We start from the raw sequence: 25,667 nt of genomic DNA, 5'->3' as shown, positions 1-25,667 counted from the left end.
CCACATGCTTTTACTTTTTCAGGCCAGTTTATCTCCAATCTTGGAATAAAATAAAAAATAAAAGGAATAAAACCATAAATAAGAGACCCATAATAAGAAGATAATAGTACCTCCAATTTTTTGAGAGATGTTATGAGGAAAAACACATTAAGGATTATGAGATATTCAAAAGCTACAGTAATAGGGAAGATAGAGGTAGCTAAGATAGATAAACTGCAATAAAAATGCAGAGACTTTAAAAATAAACATCTAGTTATGTAGAGAGCACAGTACTTTTGTAGTTACTATTTATGTGCCATCTGTGAACAAGGAAAATACTTAAATCTGCTTTGTTCATGTGTGAGCTGGGCAAATAATGTGAAATCCTGTAAGCCATCATCCAAATGTAAATTTTTCATGATTGCCTCCCTATTTTGTTGGCTCATTTTACACATATACTATAATACAAGTACATATTTCTTTGTCTGAACAGTCAAATGTATGGAAAGAACACGTGTCTCCCAAGAATTTGATAACTCCTTTGTGGGTTTGGGAGCGGAAAAAAATACCACCTGGCATAGGACATCAATCCCAGGGAGTGAATAGCAAGTAGGGTGTAGGAAATAACTAACATAATAGTTATTAGATAGCTGCAAGCACCCAGACAGACAGTCAGCCAAAACATGTTCTGTCTAAACTATTCTCATGATAATTTTTTAGCAACAAAGGCTTCTGTTCATGTGAGTTTCTACACAGATAATTCATTATCAGAATAAAAGGACTATATTCATCGAGTTGCTTGCTTCAAATAGATTTTCTCCAGTTCTAGTTCAGAAAACAATAGCACCAACAATACTGTGAGACTATAAAGACACAGTGAAGTGCTATAAACCAAGCTTTGATTTGCTTGTGTTGCTGCTGTGCCGTTCATATGGCTTAAGTAGCTCAGTGACAGGGTGTCTTGTGGGAAATAGGAAACAGTTAAGGTGAAGGGAGATACAAATCCTGCTCACTTAAACGACTTGGGTATTTTTACAGGGGTTGTTCAATTGGAAAGCATCCCTGCTCTGTGGAAAGGAATTCTCAGAGGGTTGCTCTCTGTGTAGTAAAATAGAGGTGGGATGACAAAAATGAGAAATGATCACTCCATAGGTACGGGTGAAAGCCAATATAATTTATTGTTTTGGTAATGGGCTCACTATGTTTAGATTCCTGGAAACTTTTCTTTCTGTTTGACATTTCTGATTTCACAGATTAGCACACAATGGCAAAAATCCCCAGAGCTCCATTTCTGCTCTCTGGATATCTTAGCCACCATTTTAGCAATAGACACTACCATCTCACTGGGAAAGAAAAATATATTTATAGAAATAAAAAGGGTCTCTGCCTTATGAAATTGTTTGTGAGATGCCTTACAACAAATGCCATTCTCTCCTTAAATGACAAGACCAATATCTTTCAAGAAAATTGGTTTTATGATTTGGGTTTGTTGGTTGTGGTTTATTTCTTGAATTATGAACAAGGTTATTCAATACAAACACTGATTGCTCAGGTGGATGAGCTAAACATAAAGTGGTTTTAAACATTCACATGGTCTTTCTTCCCCTCTCCCCCCCAGAGCTTCATTAGATTGGCCAGGGTTGATAAGTGCTTCCTTATAGTTCCCATTTTGTCAGCACTACAGTATCACTGCAGTATCTGCCACACAGAGACAAAAAAATGAGTAGGATAGAGCTGTCAAGTGAAAAAGATCTTAAAGACTGTAAATCACCATGGTATGGAGAATATGGTGAGAGTAATCATTAAAAACATATCAATCAGTGGGAGCAGTTTTGTTAAGAGGAAAGAGGACCACCAAAAGAAAACAAAAATTGATTATGCTGAAGGTCTTGAGCACTATTCAGACAAATACCTCTAAAAATGGACCCGAAGCAGTGTGTGAGGTGGCCCAGAGGTCTAGCCCAGCATGAATTTCTTCAGACACTGCTCATAATTGAGCTTTTCCTTTTCAATGTAGAAGAAAGATGTCGATTTCCCAGTTCTATTCAGAATCCTGGCTCTCATCACAAAATAAAGGCTTGTTTTATATTATGCACTTGCTGAACTAGACCATCATCTTCAGGCACTTATGCACCTGCTAGACAGATGGTACATCCCTCAGCTGTTTGAATATGGAAACTCAAAGAGTTCCTAAAAACACCAGGGAAATAAAGAAACAGTCAAGAGGAAGCGAGAGGGCAAAAAAAGATCAAAAGGGCTGAGCAGCAGACAGTTTCGAGGTATTTTGTTAATCAACAAATCCATACACGCTGGAGGGCAAGCCCTGCACCACTCAGCTCTCGTTTTGTAACTGAGGAAGCCTCTTACTCTTGGATTACACATCTAAGAGAATGCTCAGGAAGCACTTTTTTTTTCAGTACAATTTTACGGCACCAGGAGAAACAGAAACATAATGTTGAAGAACTTCATAAGTCCCAGGCAAAATCAGAGCTATAGTCATTGGCTAATAAACCAATATATCCTTGTGACTCTTGACTTCATGGAAGGTTTTCTGCTGCAAACACAACTATAATCTGTGTAGGTCACCACAAATATGGGTAGAGACAGCTTTCAACAGCAAAAGCTTTTCCAGTATTTTTGGAAGACATCCTTTCAAGGTTTTTAGTCTTACTGTAAAAACTTTTTTTTTTTCTTTTTCATCATGATCCTAGTACAGGTTTATGTTTAATATTACTTGCAGCTCTTCTGAAATCTGGGTGTCAGTTCTCTTCAGTGGGAGGGATTTTCAGCTCATCTCAACAGGCATGTAGAAACCTTAACTTAAAAAAATATAGAGCCTATATTTAAGGCAGAAAATGACAGTTTTAATATTTTTTAAGGACTATCCTTACACCCACTGAAAAACCTACAGTTCAGGAACAAAGCTGGTAACCTGAAATGCAGTTGATAGAGAGGAAGATGTTTGAGATTTGTTTGGATTTGGTCCAGTTTTTACAGGAGGCAATTAGCATTTCATTGGATAACTGGAACCTCCCAGGCCAGGGCTGCTCCTCAGGACAATGGTGTCCCAAAGAGGGGCTATTTTCCCTCAAGAGGCTTCAGGGAACCCCACATTCAAACCCTGATTCAAACCCCTGATTCAAAAGCAAAACCCTCTCTCTCTTCAGAGCTGGAGACCAGCAGCTTGCAGCAGATTCCTGTTGAGTCTGCCCACAGCTGCAAGGGCATTCCTTCACATGCTGCCTTCATTGATGCAAAAATTCATTAGACCCCACAGATTTTAAAAACCATGTCAGTGCTGGATTTTTTTTAATTTTTTTTAATTGTTAAGACTGATAGAGAAGCACACATCATCCAAATGTGTGTTACCAGAGCTGTATATATATTACTGCCTGCTATAGTTAGCATAATGTAAATAAATATCCACTACTCCTTGTTTTTCTATTTGTCTGGATTTGTTTGATGAATTATCACATGAATAATAAAAAGATCCCTGAAATTCTGCAGCTCATCTACCTGGTATAATCAATCCTTGTATAAAAATAGCCAGCACCTAAAAGTGATAGCAATACTTGCAGCCTGTGAAGCTGAACAGTAGATTCCATCCTCCTAATGGGATCATATTAAATATTAGAAGCAAAATTCTTGTTTTTCCTTCCACATTTTACTGTAAATATATATACAAACAGGATGGAAAAAGATTAGGAAAGTGGTATAAAGTACAAGGATTTTGAGCAGGGAGAAACTTTTGCATGTTGAAAAATCTCTACAAAGATCTTCAAACTAGCAAGAAAGGAAAATACAAGGCACAAGGTTTGGTTAATGCGGTTTTGGAAGTGTCTGATCAAAGATATGGGAGCAAAAATGAATGTGCACTGAGAAATCCTAAGGCAGCAGACCATATTAGTCTATTCAGTTACACGACAGTGATAATTGATGTAAAATAAGCAAATACATTAATGACAGTCACAGGGGAACAGAAACTGAATTTATAAATAGATTTAGTCTGTTAAATAAACAAAGGGAAACAATCAGCAATGATTACAAACAGCTTATTTAAGCAGTCTTTAATAAGCTCAATGGCTTGGAGAAGACAAGCCTTTTTAAAAGTGATAAAAATCAGCCTCTCCATTGGGGGAATAGTTAAGAACCAACTATAAAACCCTGAGGGCCAATTTGGTCCCACAGTCGTAAAACAGAATTTATCAATTACATTAATTTTGCCCTCTAAGTATTAGTTAACATTCACCTTCCAGTAAAAGCAACAGCCATCGACCCTAATAAAGAATTTTTCTTTTGCTCCTCCAATAGTTCTTCTGGTCAGGGTAATATTCCACTTCTGCTGTAATTTCTGAAGTTATGAGCTTCAGCTTCTAGGCAAAGACTGGCCATGACACACAACCTGCTAGAGGTGAAATATTATCAACAGAGGCTCTGAATGAAGGAATTATGTGAAGGAATTATGCTCTCACTTGCTGTTTATACACAAAATGTTCCCTCTGTTCTCACATGCATCTACCTGTCAGGTTGTCTCTGCCACCTAGGGCAAGGTTAGATCAGATGGGGCTATTGCAGATAAACATCAGTACAAACAGGCTCAGCACACCAGCAAGGAAGAGAGTGCCTCAAACAAACCACCAAGTTTCAAGTAGCAGAGCATTTGGCATCCCATCACTAAGCCTGACCTGCCTCCACATCTCAGTCCATCTACAGCCTGCTTCCTGTTTATTGCCCCTGATGCATTCAGTCTTCACACAAGAATAACTTGTGGAAATTCAGTTCAGCTCAATTCTGGATAATGCAGCAGGGAGAAGAAGCAGAAAAAAAAAAAACCAACAAAAATAAATCCCAAATTCAAACAAATAAGAAAAAAACCTCCTAGAGAATAAGTTAGAAGTCTTGTGTAGTTATTGCTTTAACCCCTACCCTAAAATCAGCTGTCAGAGGTGGCAGCAGTTTTTTGTTCATTTAGTCTGCCTCCCAGTATGACCAGGCTTCGACCTCTGAACAACCTGAGCAACTTTCTCCAAGCATAATTCTAGCTCTGGAAAAGCCAGCCAATAGCAAACATGCATTTCTTACAGATCCTATAGGGATTTATTCAAAAAACTTCACAACGTGGGCTAACAAGTTGGGGAGAAGAGCAAAGGAGAAAGTGGAAGTGTCCCATGACTGCTACTTGGGCTCCAGAGCTGAGGAACATAGCAGAACATCAGGCTTACTTCAAATGCTTTGCCTTCCAACATTCTATAAAATTCCTGTCACAACATGTCATACCCAATTATTTAAAAAAAAAAAAAAATCCTTCTATTTCTGCACAGTTTTAGCACACTAATCCACTCCTTTCCTACAAGTGATATCCTACTATTGAACATACTGAACAGGACCCTTCTGCCAGGAAACCAGATTTTCTTAGAGTGAGTTAAGATGGGATAAAAGTTCATGTGTGCTGTATTGGACCAACAGAGAAGAAACATTTCTGAGCAAACCAACATTCCATGGCAAATTTTATGAAAGACCTGTGATAATTATTACAAGCTGACTGTGATAATGCCAGAAAGCCAGTGCCAGCACCTGGCAAGAAGAGACAAAAAAGCACCGAGCACAGAATAGCTGAAGGGGGAAAGTTTCTATTTGCCCAAACCAGGAATATAATTTTAATTGTTTCGATGCCCCCTGTACATTCAAACATGCCGCTCTTGCTCTGCCTGGATGCTCAAATACTCAGTTTGAATTAGAGGAGGACAGCCCCTGAAAACAAGCAAGAAAACTTCCACAGCCTGCCTCATTAACTCCATATTTCCTCTTTGTCTTCACAAGCCCTCTTAGAGAGCTGAGCCTCAGGGGTCACTATCCCCCCAAATCCCCTCACTGCAGCACCCCAACTGCAGGGTGTGCTTACTCCTTCCACTCTGCCTCCCACTTCAAAGTCTGCAGGCAGTCAGACAGCAGAAGGACTGAAACCACAACTGAAAACAAAAGTTCAGGGAGAAACATGACAGAGAGAAAACAAGAAGGAAAAGCAAAAAGAAAAAGAGGAGAGCACTGACAGAGCTCAGAAAAGACTGTGACTAAAAGCAATAGTAGCTGGATTTGGAAACCCCAGATAAAACCAAACCAAAAGGGTCACTCTACCTGATTCAAGTACTGCAAAACTGACATATTTATTTCCTGTTACTGAGGAACAAGTTTAATGAGCACTTCAGAAGAAGTGCTTCATATCATTCCTATGCTTTTTGCTCCCTATTACCTCCATCCCTTTGAGATTACCAGACATTGATCCTCCACACAATGATGGACTTGGTACATCCTCTCCCACTCTCCCCCTGCTCTCCAGTCCAGTGGCTCACAATCACCCTCCCACTACCCTACATGCCACAGCCTCCACCCCTTAGCAGAGGTTGCAGGTGTGTACTGAGAGATTTTGGGACCCTTCCTCAGTGTGGGTTCACCTCCCTTTCCTGACTCTTACCAGGATACACAGTGCTTCACCTCTAACTGCCTGCTATTCAGATAATCTGAAAGGATCAGTCACCCAGTTTAAAGGCAGGGTGCTGAGCCAGTCAGAGCAAGACAGGAAAAAAGGATTGGTGCAAAATATTACCATGGGACAAGCCTAGAAGGTTCAGAGGTCAGAGGAGGACTTGAAGGGCAAGAAGGGGTAAATGGGGATATCACCACTGAGTAAAGGTACAGCTCTGAGAATTAATCTGTGATACAAATACAATGAACACAATTTACTCTAATTCTCCAGATCAATCTAACATGAGCAGACAACTACTGTGGTTACACTGTAATTCCTGTCACAGTGTCTAGTGTTGCACCTAGAAAGAATAGAGGAAAAATTAAACAAGTGAGCAAATGACAGAAGAGGTAAGGATAACACAGGAAGTTCTGTTCCACATTTAACCTCTGCAGTACTTTCTTGAAGGTTTTTGGTGTTTTTCAGTTGGATGAATAAACATGAATATCTCAATGCATTTACTAAAATTGCTGCAATGTTTCCATGCTATTGTTGTGTAACTATTTTTCTTTTACTAATGCAGCAGACTTACAAAAAGACTCCAGAGAGAAGGAAAAATCTTTCTATGAGACATGCCAGCATGTAAAATCCATTTACTTCAAGTGGTGTTTCTATGGGTTTATTCCATTATAAGCACAAGACAAACCTGTATCACAAAGCAAGGCAGAAGGGGAAGGAGAATGTTTATCTGTCTACTCTTTGCAATATTAAACATTGCTGTATCTCTGTCTCCTGTTAAAGAGGCACCTATGACTATTCATCTCATTGGAAAATGTGATATTTCAAAAATACTTGTTTTCTATTATGATTCTAATTTTATATATGCAATATTACTCTGTGAGTACAGTTATTATTGTGCTAACCACAACACTGTTGCAACACCATATTAAATTAATCTCTTTATGTATGTTCCAGATCTTCTGCAGTGTCTTACCAACACCTGAGGGTTACAGGAGATATGTTACCCATTAATCATCTGCATAGTTTTACATATACAACTTAGAAGGATGTAGTAAATAGAGACCAGAAAGAGTACAGAAGTTAAAGTCACTGTAGAAGTTCACTTGCCATTCCTATCAAAGTGCCTCTTTGACAGTGACTCCTGTCCAGAGACATGAGACAGATGGGTCACTGTTGTGAAAAAAAAGGTTTGTTTAAAGTTCAAGAGAAAAATGAAGACACATAATCATGAAGTAATCTTGTAATGATCCAACGGCACACAGTCCTGGACAATTTTTATGTGAATTTGTACATGGGTTGGGCACGATATTTGAGATTAAGTTCATAGCCAAATACAAGAGTGGCATCACTAGACTCTAGTGAGGTGGCAATACCTCTGTGGTACTGTATTTTAGAAGGGGGAAAAGACAAAAAAAAAATCAAACCCCAAAACCAACAAAACCAGAGCGACTTCAGCAGTAGAGTGAGAATATGCAGAATATGTGTGAGCCCTGCAGACAGGATCAGTGAAGAAGGAAAAGGAGGAAGTGCTCCAGGTGCTGGAGCCCTGTAGCCCATGGTACAAACAATGGTGAGGCAAGATATGCCCCTGCAGCCCATGGGGCACCTCATGCTGAAGCAGGAGGATGCCCAAAAGAGCTTGTCACTCTGTGGGAAACCCATGCTGGGGCAGGCCTCCTGCCAGGACCTGTGACCCCACAGGGGTCCCTCATTGGTGCACTGCACCCCATGGAAGGGGCCCACACTGGAACAACTCACTGAGAACTGCAGCCCATAAGAAGGACTCTCATTGGAGAAATTTGTGGAAGACTGTCTCCCATGGGATGGACCCCACACCAGAGAGAAGGGGAAGACTGTGAGGAAGGACCAGCAGAGAAAACATTAAAGTTAAGCCCAAGAGTAAGAAAGTAAAAAGTAAGAAAGGAGGGGTGTGTGGGGGGGGAAGATATTTTAATATTTAGCTTTTATTTCTCATTATCCTACTCTGATTTGATTGGTAATAAATTAAACTAAATTATTCAAGTCATCTGTTTTGCCTGGGACAGTAATGGGTTAATTATCTCTCCCTGTTCCTCATCTCAAACTCATCCATTTGAGCCTTTCATTCTATTTTCTCTCTTCCTTGTCCAATGTAGGAGGGGAGTGATAGAGTGGCTTTTGTAGGCCCCTGGCATCCAGCTAGGGTCAACTCACCAAGACTCACCAGCAGAACACTTAACAGCTGTACTGCACTTATGCTTCATACCTTTGTTAAACGTTTACTAATCTTTCTTAATCATCTAGGAAAACTTTAATATACAAGGTGCCCACACAAACAATGGACTCCACTACAAGTCCCATTCCTGACAGGAACTGTGAAATTGATTTTCAATCATCTATCAGTAACATCTACCAGCAATCCACTAAAGAGTGAAGAGATTCTCACATTGCAATTAGAGGTCTTGCTGAGAGGTCGGAGGTGTACTCTGTTAAATAAGGGTACCAAGTTAAATAGATAAGAATTGTCAATAGTTGCTGACAAATTTGAAATTAACAGAGTAGTTTACCAATATTGGCCATGTTGCTTTAATAAAACAACAAATATACTATTGCTTACAGTCAGAGATAATCAGGACTATTAAAACCAGCATTTGGATTAGACATAGAAGAGTGCACAAGTTCCACAGCTGCAAATTCCTCAGCACAATGGGTTTCTGAACATCATTCAGGTGATGCTGGGGGAAAACATCAAGTTCCCATCTTCACCTCCAGTCACTTGCAGTAAGCAGGCTGACCTATCTCTTTCCCTCTTATTTTTAATTATTATTATTATTTTATATCTAAATTTGTCTGAAATTTGTATGAAGATGAAGAAAATAATTTAAATAACACACCTGCCAATTTTCCACACTTATAATACCCGTGCCTCTCGAAGGAAAATGGATTGAACTCCTTCACAATCATTACCCAGAAAGTGGGATCTAGCATCAGGCAGAAGGAAAACTGTGCCTTATCTATTTACATAATGTATCATTTTGTAATATATGTCATACTCTCGTGCAACATTATATCAATTATTTACCAAAAAAAGCTTTAATAAATTTAACTGTGTTGCTCCCACTTACCAACCGCTTTAGAATAATTTAAAGCTCATTTCCTGATGCACTGAAATTATTCTAAACTGTGCATGCTGGCAAACACAAAAACCTTTTTACTCCCCATTTGCAAAATGACATCTACTCTATTTCCATCTTTGTTTTCAGACTCAAGATTACTTTAGCAATTTATTTCTTAATCTGTCAAATAGCTTCATCAAAAACCAGAGTAACACTTACTCCTCAAACCCCCATAGATTCAAAGTTTCAAAAGCTACACATAACATTTTACCAAAGTTGCATATTAGACAAAAGAAATCATATAACCTTTCTTCCTTTCATTTGTAGAAAAATCCCCTCTGCTAAAAAGCCTGCAAACATTGGTAACAACATGAAGGGAGAAAGCCTGATGGATTTGTTATTACAGAATTCCTGCTGCATGGCTACAGTGAAAGGCAGCTTTCCATTATTAGCTGAATTTTCTTCCAATTCCCGCTTTCTATTAGTGTAAGATCACTCCTGTTCTGGTCTCAGGCACACGAATACAAAGAGACAATAAAAGCCATCAGTGCAGCCTCTAGCATTTGAAGTTTTAGCAGTCTGAAGAACTAAAAGCCAAAAAAAATGGAAAAAAGGGTATTTACTTCCCTTACAATCATTCTACACATCAGAATCAAATACAAGCAAGACACCTTGGAGAATACTTAAAAATAAGCGTGTTAATACAGACCCACTGGCATTTATTTCATCACAGATTTCTGCCACAACTCCACACTGTGCTTTTTGCCTTCCAATTCTCTGATCTGGAAAAGGCTTATTCACCTGCTTTCTTAGAATCCAAAGGAATATACTGCATACCCAGAATTAAATATGAATGAATAGGATCAGAAGCCAAGGGTGTGTTTTTAAAAATCATAAGCAAGGTCAATAAAGCATATTACTAAAATGAAGTAGAGTGTCCTGTCCTAGACATGTGACTATTTCTAGAGAGTACAACATTTGTAATTTTCATTTTTTGAAGTGATCAATTTTTTATCATTTCCTAGTTATTTATTTGGACAGTATTTGCACAGGTTTTTCTCTTCATTATTGTTTTGCAAAACTGATGGGGCAAAGAGCAAACCAGCTCTGGCAGCACTGATGGAGTGAAATCAAAAGCAGTTGCAGGTCCCAGGTCAGACTTCTGGGAACAAGAGTGGTGACTGAAGCTAAGTTCAGGATGCAAGGAAGAGGTAAAAAACAGACTTAACAAGTCAGAAGGGTGGTGGGAATGTCAGCAGAGAGAACTGTGTGCGGAGGTGAAGGATGGGTGAGGAACCCAGATAGACTTTTGACAGGCAGCAGAACTCAGAACTGTATTCAAGCAAAGAAACTGGGACAAAGCAACATTCTCAGGGTTCCAGAACCTGAATGAAAAGGTTGGGTGGAGTTGACAGAGAAGGGTTAAGATGAGCAGTCTAAAAGGGAAAGGGTAACAGAGACAGCCTAGGTGTATAAGCTCAAAACGCTGCAAAAAAGGACCAAGTGCTCAGCTGCAGAATGCAGCTGGCTAAAGGGCCTCAGGAGTAGGAAGCAGCACAAGAGGAAGGTGGCAAGAAACAGCCTGTAACAGGGAATCAATGAGTGACAGCGACAGGCAGCAGAAGGAGCCAAGTTGAAAAAAGTGGATGTTTCCTTAAAAAGATTGATTTGATCCATGACCATAAAAAACCATATTGCCTGTAATTGCACGGTTACCATAAGGAATCACTGCTAAGCAGAAGCATTCTTGTATGATGTGAGAGCATTTGCACACTTAAATACATTCACATTTCTTTAACTTCTATTCTAGATGTCCCAGTACTTATAAAATTCTAGCTTAAGACAATTATACCACATCTCTAACACAAATTTCTACCATTACCACTTCTGTTGGTGATGCTTTCAATCAGATGAACTCAGGGCTCATTTACAAACTGGGTCAGCACCATTATCTCCATTTTACAGATGAAAAATGAAGGTGCTGCAGATCAGTCTGCATTATTAATGTCAACTCTCAACCTTTAATTCATTTTACTGTCATTTTCCTTGAAATATTCATTTTTACTTCTGCACTAAGGGTATTTTTGTCATGTATTTCTAATGCATGTCAAAAGTACCTGGAGCATAGTAGGGGCCATTTTCAGCATTCTCAAGACTCTAAATAACATAATAAAGTTGCACAGTGCCAAACTCCCACACTACCAAAAAGAAATCCACTCTCCCCTGAGCTTACCTCTCTGGCTGAACATGCTCCACTTAACTGTAGCATCTCCAGGGAAAGCTCCTTTGTGCTCCCACAATTCAACTTGTTCTCACATCCCCATTTTTCCTCCTAGTCCACAGCTTAAAAAATGCAAGAATATCATGCTACATACTCCCTTCAATTTCTATGGCAGGCACCCGCCATATCCTGCATCTGAAACCTTCATTCTACACCTAAAGATAGCATACTGATTATGGTTTTTATAGGTGTTATATTCTGGAAGACTTATTCTGGAAGTTATATTCTGTTATATTCTGGAAGACTTTCAGAAAAGAAGCTGGGATATCTCACAGCTGCTTCCTTCGGCAAATTCGCATGGACTTTTCAGTATTTTGAGAGAGGCAAATGATCAGAACTGCCCTTAAACCCAAGGATGACTTTCTAAAACTCTGAAATTTCTTCACAGCTTTCCTTCTTGAAAATAATCTGATACTTTTTTAAAAAATTCAATTGAAGCTGCTGCTAGGAAAACCATGAGGCTTTGCTCTATGCACATCTCTAATGTTACCTGCCAGTCCTTACGAAAAATGGTGCTCACTGCCTCTTTCTTTGCACGTTGGGATATGCTGATTCTTCTGAGACAAGGACACCAACTTACCTTAGGATAAAAATTCTATTCTTGTACACAAATCCACATTAGAAAAATAAAGTGATGAGGTCACTGTGTTCTCAGTGTATCATCTGGAGATGCTAATCTTGTGTTGCAGATCAGGATGGACTGTTTCTGAAGAGCCATCCCACAGAGAAGTAATGAAGAACATTGATTAAACGAAACAAAAGAAAAAAATCATCAAGAAGAATATTTAAAACACTTATCCAAAAATTAAAACATAAATTGACAAGGCATGAAAGAGATCTGATCTTTTTCCACAGGTGTCTTCGCTTAGCTGCACATTTAGCACCATTTCACAGAATTTTATAACAGAAAAACTCATCTTCTTTCAGGTTTCAAGGCCTAGATATATTAGAGCCACTGACAGAAAATGAAGCTGATAAAATGTCTGGGTTTTGGGGTTGTTTTTGCAGCTGGTGTCATTGTCAGAAACAGATTCATTTGGCTGAGATTTTCAATGATACAAAAACTAGACTTCAACCTGAAGTTCAGCCCGAGGCTCACTTACCCATGCAGTAAATGTTTAATCTAATGGAAATAAGAAAATCATGCATCATCAAGAAAATGGTGCTTCTTTAGGAAGTGTGGGTGTATGACTGTTGAGGAGGAAAGCAGAGGTCATTTAATTATATTTTCTTCTTCCCTCTTCTCTAGCATTTACTGTCTCTTGTCTAAGTGCACTCTAGGTCTTGACAACTAAATGAACAGATGCTATCCTTTTAGCAGGCTTGTTTTTAAGAATGTTCATTCCAGGAGAAGAATTCTCTAAAAACATATGGTAAGCTAAATATATTGAAGATTTTTCTCAGCTGGCTTTATCTGTACAGGAATATACCTCTCAGGTGAGATGCTCAGAACATCCACCATTAAGTTATTAGGGTTAAAATCCCCAGGTGAAAGGTATGACATACCCAAGAAAGGGTGAAAGGGAAAAGAATTCTCTCTCCTTGTTAGTCTTAGAAATCTAATCATGATTGTAATGGATTTTTATAGTGATGTGACACTGCACTTGCTGCAGATCATTGTAATATCAGCCATGTTGATTTAAATCCTACAAAACCTAACAAAAAAAGACAGGCTACAGAGCAGGCCACTGCATGAGACAACAGCATTTGACAGATGATTAGGAGCCTGGCTGACCACAGCAAGTCACCTGTGACACCAAAAGGCATGCCAAAATTCAAAGGCTTTATTTACCACAGTGCCTTTGAGCAAAAAAGTCTAGTCTGCCAAAATAACAATACATGTCCTACCTCAGCTACTACCTGCTCTTGACAGTGGTGCTGAAGGATGCCAGAGCCCTTCTCCTTCTCTAAGGAGCATCCTTTGCAGATCATTTAATCATGAGAGAATTCAAAACTCTTATCCTTAACAGCTGAATAAATATTTCATTATTTTTGTAGCAGCAAGCTAAACATAAAAGCAAAGTATGTTAGCCATGCATAAGTAGGTAGGATCAAATATTCAGTATTGTGTTTGGTTCTCAATCTCAACAAAAGGATTTTTAGCAGACGACTAAGCACACTAAGTGGCACAGTCAGTCGGATAAAATTAAACAAGTAGACTTGCGTCAGCAACATTAGGCCCTTAGCTATGTGTGAAGAACAATATTAGAAGTGACAGGGGAACAAGTTCCACATAGCAAGCAAAACCTGAAGACTTCTTGCTGCATCAGCAAGGGATGAGAGTAGATACCCAAACACGTATCCTACCTTTGTTTGTTTCATCCTTTAGCAAGAAGTCAACTCTGACATTGCAAACCCGAGCAATGAGTAGACAGCAAGCCATACATCACCACTCAGAGCACAGGCACAGAGTGAAAAATAATCTGCTTGCAGGAGCCTGTTTGTACATACAGAAACATCATGTAAATTTGAACACAATTGATCACAGACACGGGAAAAGCTTCAAAAAATAAAGCAAACTCACAATGGAGAGTGTCCAGTACAAATAGCTCAAATTTCACTCTGCCTTGGACCTTTTTCCAACCTTGGAGTTGTAGAGCTTCTACAACTCCAGCAGACTAGCCACCACACATTTACTTTTCCTTAAGGAATGGTAAATGTCTTATTAAGACCCTAGAAAATATATACAAAAGTTAAGTGTTACAAGAGGAAAATAGAAGATAGCAAGATTGTCATGCTCCTCTCATGACCTGACCTGAACTTTCCCAGCAGCTCGTGACTTCACTTACCAATTTAGGCTGGTGGGTTTATTTGCTGATCAGGTTCTGCTGCTGCACAGGATTGCAAGAGGTAGCACCCCACCCTTAATCAAAGTTTACTAACCAGCCAAGTGTCCAGCAGAACCTGCATCTCCTGCCTCATCAGATACCACCACACACATCAGACACATTAGGCCATTTGAAAGACCTGTTCCTTCCTTCAGATCTTTTGCATTTTCCCTGATGCCTAAGGTTGGTATAGGCTGCATTAAACCAAGCTGAAACCATGGCTGCAAAGCAAAAGTGATTTTGTGAAGTCATGAAAAGCCTGTCCTACGTGAGGTCAGACTAAATCTAAAAATTATAAGAGGCTTTTTTTTAGGATTTCTGCAAAACTGTCTCCTTTTTAAATTCCTGCAGTCTTGATGCTTTCAATGGCGGCACTATATATAGCATGCATACTAACCAGCACCCCATTTTGCCTTCCTTTTCCAAGTATAACAATAAATTTCATGTTCTTAGAGAAAAAGAGGTATGTTAGGAGACAAAAAAGGGGAACAAAGCAGCTTGGTGAGTTACCAGCTAGAAACTCTGACAAGTTCAACATTTCTTTGTCATGGTTATGTTCTTTCTGTATCCATCTAAGAGTTTCCAAAATTTTTGGAGAGAGGAGGGTAATGAATCACATATCAGTTTTTCTTTTGCTATTAACACATGTGAGGAAAGGGGAAGAAAGGGAGAAGGAATGACTAATTAGAAAGATGAGAATTTTAATTTTTTTCCTCTTCAATTTTTCATGTCTATATATCCCAGCATATCCTGAGTTGGAAGGGACCCACAATGATCTTTGAAGTCTAACTCCTGGCCCTGCACAGAACACCCCAGGAATTACACCATATCCCTGAGATCATTGTCCAAAAGCTTCCTGACACTGTTGGGCTTGGTGTTGTGACCACTTCCCTAGGGAGCCTGTTCCAGTCCCCAACCACCCTCTGGGTGAAGAGCCTTTTCCTAACATCCAACTTAAACCACCCCTGACACAACTTCAAGCCATTCCCTCATGTTCTGTCACTGGTCACATGAGTCAATTTATTACATCAAAGAGAGAGGAAGTGGCTACTGTTTTATATATTTTTTAATTTTTAAGTGAAAAAAATACTGCTACTTACAAAAACTGATGATCCCAAGGATTTTCTATAGGTTACATTAGGTAGAACAAGGATAGAACAAGGGTATAAGCTAAATTCACTTAACCAAGGATCAATACCTTCTCTCCTCCACAATACTCTCTTGATACTTACAGAGATCACATTTTTCTTTCCTGAGATATTTCCAATTTTGCAGCCCCCCAAAGACCCATATGTTTTTTGCAACTGACCAAGATTTCCAGTTTTGAAGAAGTTTAAGTGTGGAAGTGTTCACTTTACAGATATTTTTTGCCAGAACTTTATAAATTATTCTGATATTTTCATCAGCTGAGTTTGATCATTTCATGTTCAACTCCAAAGACGAGCAGCCAAAAAGCAGTCAGCTTCTTTGTGATCAATTTAAAAACAATTGAAGCACAACTAAAATGATCAATGTAAGAATATGCTGTAACACAATTACTGAAGAATGCAATTATAGATCTCTAAACCTTTTAAAGGAAGTTCAATCTAAGTTAGACAATCCCGTAGCTGTAAGCGTATCTCCGTATTAATCTTACTTACAGCCTAGTAGACCTCATTAACAGGAATCAAGCTGCCACAGGATTCAGCTGAAGAGAAAGAGAAGCTTCAGGCACAAATTTAGATGAGCTTACGTGCATGGTGGAAGAAAAGCTTCTGTACTCAGGCATGAGGTTTCCTACATACAGGGATTTGCATTTCACTTTGTTTTATCTTTCCTCTCTGCTCAATGCTCTAGCCTGTCCAGGTCTCCCCAAGTGGCAACTCAAGCCTCTGGCATATTAGCCACTCTTTTCAGGTTTGTATCATCTGCAAATGTGGAGAAGTCCAAGCCCTCTCCCCCATCATCTAGATCACTAATGAAGAAAGTGGACCTAGTTTGGACCTAGCATCAACACTTGAGGTGCCTCACTAGCAGCTGGCTTCTATCTACATTTTGTGCCTTTGACCACAGCAACCTGAGCCAAGCAGTTCAGCTGGTTTTCAATCCACCTCCAGTTGTACATGCTGTAACATCATTTCAAGGCCAGGTTGGATAAGGTCTTGAGCAACCTGTTTTAGTGGGAGGTGTTCCTGCCCATGGCAGAGGGGGTTGGGACAAGCTGATCTTTAAGGGCCCTTCCAACTCCTGACATTTTATGATTCTATGATCATCTGTTTCCATGAGAATGCTGCCAAATACCTATCTAAAGACAGATTAAATAACATCTACTTCTCCTCCACTGGGCCTCTCTTCACAAAAGGATGTTACTCCCCCATCATAAATCCATGGTGATTACTTCTGCTTACCCTTTTGTCATTCATAGACCTAAAAACAGCGTCAAGGAATAGTTATTCCCTTGTTCCTCAAGGATGGAGGTAAAGCTGATCAGTCCACAGTTCCCTGGATCTTCATCCTTGCCCTGGGTGTGATATTTGCTATCTTCCAGCCCTCAGTCACCTTCTGATCACTGTGACTTTTTAAATGCTGCCACACCACTCAGCCCTCTCAGCCTGCATGGGGGCATCCTGTTCCAGGGATATGTATGTGACCAGTTTAAATGTTCCATAACCTGATTCTCCACTAACACTAACCACCATTTTAGACTGTCTTCCTAACTACAGAATTTTCTTCTAGTCTCAAGAACCTGGGATTCCTGAAAAGTTAATCTTATCATTAAATATCAAGCTGAAGAAGATATCAAGTACCTTCAGCCCTTTAAGTGTCCTTTGTTACCAGAGCCTCTGCCCCATTCAGTGACAGGTCTGATTTCCCTCAGCTTCTTTTTGCTGCTGACATACTGGTAGAAGATTTTCAGTCACTCCTTACAGCCCCTCACCAGATTCACCTCCAGCTGGGCTTTGGTTTCCCAATCCCATCCTTGGCAGATTGGAGAGTTACTCTACCTACTGTCTTGGCAACCTAACCCTGCTCCTGCCTCTTGCACCCTTCTTCCTGTGCTCAAGTTTTGTCAGGAGCTCCTTGCTCGCCCAAGCAGGCCTCCTGCCACCTCCTGCTTGATTTCATGCTCTTGGAGATGGACAGCTCTTGAGCTTGTTGAGTCCATTTTCTCCATCTGGCTGGAGTTAAAGGAGATGCAAAGGATTCAGAAATACCATCCTGAGAATGAGATGAACTGGGAGCAGGCCAAAAGCAGAGAAGCACAGGAGAGCACAAAGTCTATAAGGACCCTGCTCTATCTCCCTCTATGGCTGGCACAGACTGCAAAGCACAGTGCAATTTCAGGATACTCTGATATTGCTCTAATATTGTACCTAAGAGCCGTCAGTTGTCCCAGCATACAAAGGTGGATTGCAGCTATCCTTCTTTCTTGTTACTTTACAATCTGGTTCAAAGAGAACAACTGAGAATTGGGGTCTCGGGAGCCAAAAGTCACACTCCCTTTTTTGACCCAAGGCAAGGGGAGGCTCTCCTCATACTTTTAAGCTATTCAACAGCTATCTTCCTAAATTACTGAGTGTGACTTTACTTCCTGATCCTTGAGAGAAACCCTTGCCATTTCTCACTTTGGTTTCTCTGACCTGCCATGCCTTAGTCTCTCACTGCAGCTTATTCCATTAAAGTTAGAAAGGCCCAACTTTGCTTCACTGTCACTCCAAGCTTAATTTCCACGCTTCTAAATTAATTTTTAAAAAAATTACTCAAAGATGTTATCAAAAGGCAAAACATCAAAGCTCAACGTTAATGAAGTTGTAACAACTTAATGCTGTGTCCTGTGTTAAGCAAAGCCATGGCCTGTTTAGCACTAGAAAGGTTATGACCAGCAAAAGTTTAAACAGGAGCTTGCTTTGTTTGCCTGTGAAAAAGCATTTATTGAACTCACCAAGTCTCATGTTCCAGGACACCTCCTGCTCACTTATCAGCTCTCTGCAGCTGCTCTCCGGGTCTCACTTGTTGCCATGGAGAGGAGAGGAACTGGCCACAGCAAAAAAGGCTGCCCCAAGAGCCATCCTGCTGTGCCACAGGCCTCTTCTGATGGAGCACAGGACCCCAGCACACTGCACACCACACACCTGGAGGCACAGCCTGCTCTGGGCTCATCACACCCACTGAAAACACTACAGGCATCCCCTGTCCACTGATTCAAAACATGGATTGTCCCATATCAGTATCCAGATAATCCAAGAAGTCTGATGTCTGTGGCTCTTGGCCCAAGAAGTTGGCTGATTTTCAAACCTCTACATCCATTAGAACACAGTTCAATCACTGAAAACAAATTAACATTTGCAAATCAGTTTATTAACTGTAAACATGCTCAAAACACCCACCCATCTTTCAAGTACAGGAGAAGCAAAGGCTTGGCAGCTTCCTACCTCAGAAACCTCAAGAGTCTCTCACAAACTGTTTGAAAGAACTACTTCAGCTCCTGTCAGTGCAAAAAATCATGCTTGCTCTGTCTACATGCACAGCCTGAAACCATAAATCCCTGCCCTGCTATTGCAGCCAGGGATACTCCTCAGTACTTATGTCTTGAATAAAACTGCTGCAGGTACCTGCCACCTTCGGATGTATTTATTCACAGCTCTTTTCACTACTGGTAAAACAGCTTTTTTACTTCTCTGGAGTGAGTCATCAAAGGGTTATTTTTCAGGTTCTTTAGAGCAACCTATCATCTACAGCTGCCAGTTATTAGTACCTTCCAGGCTGTTTTTATTTCTTCTGTAATGAGGTAAATGTATATACATACATGCACATATACATAAATTAAGCAAATATACGTTCATACATACATATACATGTATGTATTTTTTAACAGGAAAGCAAAGGCCTTGTTTTTTAGGCTGTTAGATAAAGCAAGAAGAATTTTTTTTCCCAAAGGAAATGTTTGAAAGAAAATCAGAAAGTGGCTTTGAATCGATATAACTTCCTCAGTCAATCCTGCAATAAATCCAAACCAAGGAAGAAAACTGCAGCAAAGTGAGTGAAAATTAAGTCTCTTAAGAGCTGAAAAGCTACACAACACTTGAGCATTGCAAGAAAAAGATTGACCAAATGTTTCAATTATGAATAACAATCATTTTTAAAAATCACTATGCTGCTGAGCAAGCCTATCTGTTTCCAGCCCCTGGTTTCCCACTCTAGGCTTTGTTCTGGGTCTGCACCCCAACCATCTCAGCGCTTATTACTGAGACAAGTAGCTGTGTAACCTGCAGATCTCAGGATTCAACAGACTTAGGGCATGGAGGGGAGGTGTCACTGTCACAAGAGTCCTGTCACACAAGACTGAGACAGAGAGAGACAGTCATAAAGAGACCAAACACTCTTGACCAGACTTCACTAGGTATCAGTGGTGTCAAGGACTCATTTCTCCCACACCTCTTGACAATTTGATCACATGAGACACAACTTATCTTGAAGAAGGTTGTGCAAAGTTACACCATCAACTCTCTCTCCCTGCACCCCAGAGAACTTTTCCTCGGGGGAAAGTAATCATTCTCTACCTGAAAGGAGGTTGTAGTGAGGTGGCTGTTTGTCTCTCCTTCCAGGTGACAGGATGTGAGAAAATGGCCACAGGCTGTACCTCAAGGGGAGGTTTAGATCAGATACATGGAAAATTTTCTTCTCTGAAAGGGTGGACAGATGTTGGAATCAGCTGCCAATGGAAGTGATAGAATTATCATCCCTAGAAGTGTTCAAAAGGCTTGTGGATGTTGCACCTGAAGATTTGGCTTAGTGGTGAACACCACTGTGAGAGGTTAGCAGTTAGTGTAACCCTGGGGGTCTTCTCCAACCTCAAATTCTCTAGGCACTCAGTTTGAGGGCAAAAATTGCATGCAGTATTGTTAGGATACTGGTTGGTAGGGAGAATGAAGTTCAGCATCCTGTTCACAGGGAGAGCTGACATGTGTAGTGCAAGCCTGTCAGCAAGATTTTTTTTTTCTTCTCTCAAAGGAGACAGATTAACCAAATGGAAGGGGGAGAAAAAAGCAGTGGGAGGAACACAGACCATCACAAATTACTTTCCTTTTATTTAATTTGGGTTTCCTTTCTGTTTCTTAAAGGGGTACTTCTTCTGGCTAAACAGATGCATCAGATGTTGCCTAAGGTTCTCTTAAAGATTGTCAAGGAGCACAATTATGGCATGTACAGGAAGGATACTTCATTAAGAGCAAAGGGAAAGAACAACAACAACAAAAAAAAAAACATCACAATTTCCTTCTGACATTAAAGGAAATGCTTTGGTGTGCCTTACAGCACCAAAAGATAGGTACATCCCCTACAGACAGGTGCAAACCCTAGCAGTTTTATTCTCTCTACTTCTGTCTCAGACCAGAAACGTTCTAAGCTACCATAGAATTCAAGTCTTCAATTGGTCACTGATTTATCTTTGCTTCAAGTTGAGCCTTATTTTTAGTTGACTTATAATGTGTTCTTTTTCTTCTAAAAAAGTGCAGTTAAAAAAAAAAAAACTCAGTTTTCAGAACATGCTCTCCTCTCCAAAAAAGTCTGTTTTTAAACTCTACAGAACTGGCTACATAAGAACTATGTCTCCTTAAAACCAGTATGTCTGAAAGAAGGTAAAAAAGAGAGCCAAAGTACCTCTTAAAAAAACCCACATCAACAAACATTTTACTGCCAGCCAAAGGAAAACTCCATCCATGAAAGCTACAAACGAATTTCACATACAGCCACAACTCAGCAGTTGTTCCCAGGTTTTGCTAAATGACATTCTCTATCCTGCTGCAACCACCACATAGGATACATCACCAAGAGATCAATATGGTCTTTCTTCCCAGCATATCTATACTAATACAGGTCTTGAAAATAGTGGATGTACTAAGTGAATTCTATAATGATGGATAACATTGTAACCCTCACCACACACCTCAGGCCTCACACATCACTTTTACCACCCAACACCAACACTTACTCCACAGGATCAGCAAATATACACCACACGCAACGTGAGATCAAATCTGATAGCCCTTCTACCTCCAGAAGGCAAACATTTCTAAAGGTGTAGTTCCATTTCAGAATCAAAAATCAGGCCAGAGAGATAGGAGAAAGTAAATTCCACAGCTTTGAAGTTTGTGAAGGATCTACTGGCCCATTTTAAAAGATGCTACAGGAAAATAAAAAACTAAAGGACAAAATAAAGAAAGTTCAGAGAGCCTTCCCCAAGGTGGTGGAGAACCTGGCTGATATACCCAAAAGCCTGTCCATTCCTTAGGAATGTCTCAAACCATGCTTTTAAATGCTGTCATGTCTCCATAGCAGCCACTCTCTTTCTAGCCCTGGAGAAGTAAATCTTTAAGGAAAGAGGCAAGCATATTTGTATTAAACCAGGTAAGTTCTCTCAATGACAAGCGCGTTGCCTGAGATACAGCATGTAAGCAGACATCCCTACACCTTCATTGTCAAAATGCTGTTTGGAAAGAAAAAAGCAAATTACTTGGAAAGAGGCCTGAAAGAGCAAGCGGACTGCCTAAAAGGCAGAGCACTGCAGGAAAAGAAGAGAATAATGCTTTGTGGGATGATACCATCCCCTACACTTCCCATGCAAGAGTATACTTATTTCACAGTCAGTAAATTCCCCACCAATGACAAAAATCTGGAATACTCAAAAGAGAAAATACAAGAAACCATGTAATTTTAGGAGCAGACAAACAAGTGCCTGAACCACATCATCTGCTCAAGAGGAAATCAAACCCCACAACCAAGCACCCTGATGCAGTAACCCTGGCAGAGGATGTACATTGAAAGCTCTGTACAGCCCCCCAAGCCAGCGAAATGTTTGACAGGAGAATACAAGTTGGCAGCATTGCTTAATCTGCATTTTCAAGGGCAGAGCTGAAATTGCAGTTGCACACAGTGCAAACACAGATAATTGAAGGGAATTCTTCTATACCTTCTCCTGAAGGAGGACAGCCAATCATCTTCCCTTTCCAAGTGCAGGTCTCTACATCTACCCATGCTCCCTGGGAGACATGAAAGTGGTTAAATAAACAGCTCTGCTCCTCTTACTGTCTTAACACAATATCAATAAGGGCAATCTGGAGAAGGATTCTATTCTTTGGAGACCTTTTTGCATCAAACCAGGTTAATAAAGAAGTGGAACCTAAACCTGTCTCTGTTCCATGGGAGCATATTTCCACAATTATCAGTACTGGTCAGTCCTAAAGAAGACAGTCATCTCTTTTGGAAAAGCGTGACCTGTTTCTTAATGTCCTATTTCTATACCTAATGTCTGGCTGCTCAGTTCAGCTGTTATGAAGTAGCAGCAACTATTGCACAGGCAAAACCAAAGTATCTTGATTCCCTGCAGTTCTGGAAAACATTTCCATCAATACATGAAAAAAATTACTCCAGAAGAGATGTTTCACAAAAACAGAACAGTAGGGAAACCCTGCCAAAAGGTAATGTTCAGAGGCCCCAGCTACCCAGCATGAATAGCCTGATTTTCAGAGCTGTTGAGCCCTTTCTTTCCTCCCAAGAAAATTTTGAGCACTAATTTCTTCTGATGGGGGAAAAAGCAGATAAAGTCCAAAATAAGTGAAAATTCCAGCCCTGGTGCCTGGGGAAGGGTAGCTGCATATCCTGCTGTGGCAGCTTGAAGGAGTGACTCCACCCAAGCATTTAGAGCAGAGGTAACACCTGCTTTACTCTCTGCAACAGCCTTGCAGTATTTGCAACTAACTGGATGAGATTTTTCCTCCCCTTTGGAAAAGGGTCAGATGTAATCCATTAAGACTGATGATCTTATTGTTCACACAGAACAGATTGAAGTGAAGGCAGAGTTAGGAAAGAGGTAACTAAGGGCAGGTACACTAAAGACATATACATCTGTGGATACCAAGTATAAAATCAATATTATTTTCAGCCCCCAAATAAAGAACTATGGAGCAGGTAGGGGCACATCATGAAGAGAAACTCAGAAGTAGGAGTTGCAAAGGTGTTTTCTGAAATAACATCAAGTTATGTTCCTTGCCACAGAACATTATGGATATATTTCCACTGGCCAGAAAAAGCCTGGACACAATAAATACAAATAAAAATGCTAATAATACAAATCACCTCTTGTTGGTTCAGGATGCCCCCATGTCCCCAGTTCCTCTGCCTGGGAAGAGAATTCTAGGAAAATATATATTATCTAGGATAATATGGGCCTGCTCCCATACCTTCTGTTAGACCTTACTGACCCTCATCAGAGACAGGACCCTAACTTAAATGGGCTTGGATGTGACAAGACCATTCTGAGGAGAACACAGGCTATTCTAGGACAAGGGTCTGGACTATCTACAGGATGCAGATATGGTACATTGAAGCAGGCACAGAGTCAAAGCCCCCAGCTCTGTCTGACAGAGCATCCAGTACTGGTGAAGATTTGTTACAAAAAGAACAAGAAGCATTATCAAAGAGATTAATATTCAGCTAGTAACAAGGGGAGCTGAATTACCAACTGTAAAACAATATCTCATCTATTTTTAATATTAGCACTCCTCTTAGCAGTATGAAATGGGGAAGAAGAAAGGAAATAGAAAGGAAAAATAGGGAGGAATATCTTCTCTGTTAACCTCTTCATATCTCCAAACTAGATAGTAAATGGCAAAAGAAGCATAAACCAATTACAGGAGTGTCACAGAGATATTTTAAAGGTTAGGCCAAAAAAAAAATCCTGACATCAAAAGAAATGTGGAATAAAAAAAAAAAATCCAATATTGTTTGGATAATTCCTCAAAACTCAAAAAAAACCAACTCCTATAGAATATCTTTAAGAATTTTTGCTTGCATGTAAAAAACATTGAATCTATTCATTCATTTTTGAAACATACCACCAATTATATATTGGCTAAGTATCTAATCATTGAAAGAGTGACAAGTCCAAAATGATAAAGAACATTGCTACTGTTGTTATAATGATCTATTCTTGCTGCTTCTCACATTTTTCTCTTTCTTCACATAGTGATGATACAGATGAAACAGGCCACTATTGTAAATCATGCAGCTACAAAATGCATTCTTTCTCCCACCCCAGTCATTTAAGCTTTTCTATTCAAGGTCTAATGCAAACAGAAAAAAAAAATAAAATTGGTAAGATCCTATTGTTAACTCTTAGTACAATGAGCTTGTTAACAAAGAAAGTACAGTCTTCAAATGTGAATATTCAAAGCTAGGCACTTAAGTCCATAAATGCCATTCAAACACAAGTGTCAGTATCCAAAGTGAAGTCTCTCTTCTTTACTCAAGTGTCCTTCAAAAGCAGCTTCTGCTCTTATTCAAAGGAAATGTCTGAAGTGTTGACCTCAATATCTGCTGTCTCCTCATCAACACACCTTACCTCTTTTCCCTCTCTGTTGTGTTTTGGTTTTTTCCCAATGAATTAGTATTTTATTATTAAATAATGATGAAGACCTTGATCATTTTCTAAAAATTGTCTGTTAAGTGCATGCAACTGGCAGGCAACAAGAACAACTTGGTGACTCAGAGCATAAATCAGTTTTTCTGGATAATGTGAAGCCAGAGAAAATGTGATTTTAATACTTTCATGATCTAATTGCTGTTGCCTTCAGTAGAAGAATGGACTTAATTGTCCACATCTTTTCCACGTATACTCCTGTGCTCTGAACTTAGCTTGTAGATGACCAGATTCACTGTGGAACCATAGAAATTCAGAAAGCTTATCCTAACCCTGCTTCCTTTGCAAACTTTATTAATGGGTTTTCATAGGGTAGCTACATTTTGGATATTTGTCTTGTTTTTGCAAGCACAAATAGCTCATACAAAGCCCGAATGGTGAATATTGTGTTATTCCCTGAATCTTCAGAATAACTCAGCTAAGGATAAAATAAGGCTCAAGTTGTCAAAGTTTTAACTTGCTACTCTTCAGCTTATGCAATCATCACACTTTAAGGAAAAGAAGCTGTCACAAACAGATGTACCTGATGCTGCTACTACTATGG

General features: G+C 39.8%; 1 protein-coding gene across 18 annotated transcripts in view; it reads right to left on the bottom strand.

Annotated features, from left to right (window-relative positions):
• The window catches only part of LOC111940198 (uncharacterized), a 92,832-nt gene that overhangs the window by 54,307 nt on the left and 12,858 nt on the right, over window positions 1-25,667 (bottom strand). For 3 of the 18 annotated variants that reach the window (XM_086883206.1, XM_086883202.1, XM_086883201.1), the window contains exons 2-3: window positions 14,364-14,512; window positions 14,147-14,276 (exon numbers count right to left, since the gene is read on the bottom strand). The exons of 13 other annotated variants lie outside the window; for them this stretch is intronic. In XM_086883206.1, the coding sequence (XP_086739332.1) occupies window positions 14,147-14,222 (76 nt within the window). In that variant the 5' untranslated portion in view covers window positions 14,223-14,276; window positions 14,364-14,512. Of the gene's footprint in view, window positions 1-14,146; window positions 14,277-14,363; window positions 14,513-22,615; window positions 22,686-22,788; window positions 23,320-25,667 lie in introns of those variants that run through there. 2 more of the 18 variants (XM_086883208.1, XM_086883205.1) reach the window with 2 other exon arrangements.

The sequence above is a fragment of the Cyanistes caeruleus genome, chromosome 3 (assembly GCF_971803275.1).
Source record: "Cyanistes caeruleus chromosome 3, bCyaCae1.hap1.1, whole genome shotgun sequence".
In the NCBI taxonomy this organism is placed as follows: Eukaryota; Metazoa; Chordata; class Aves; order Passeriformes; family Paridae; genus Cyanistes; species Cyanistes caeruleus.
This window is presented reverse-complemented; position numbering and strand designations above follow the sequence as displayed.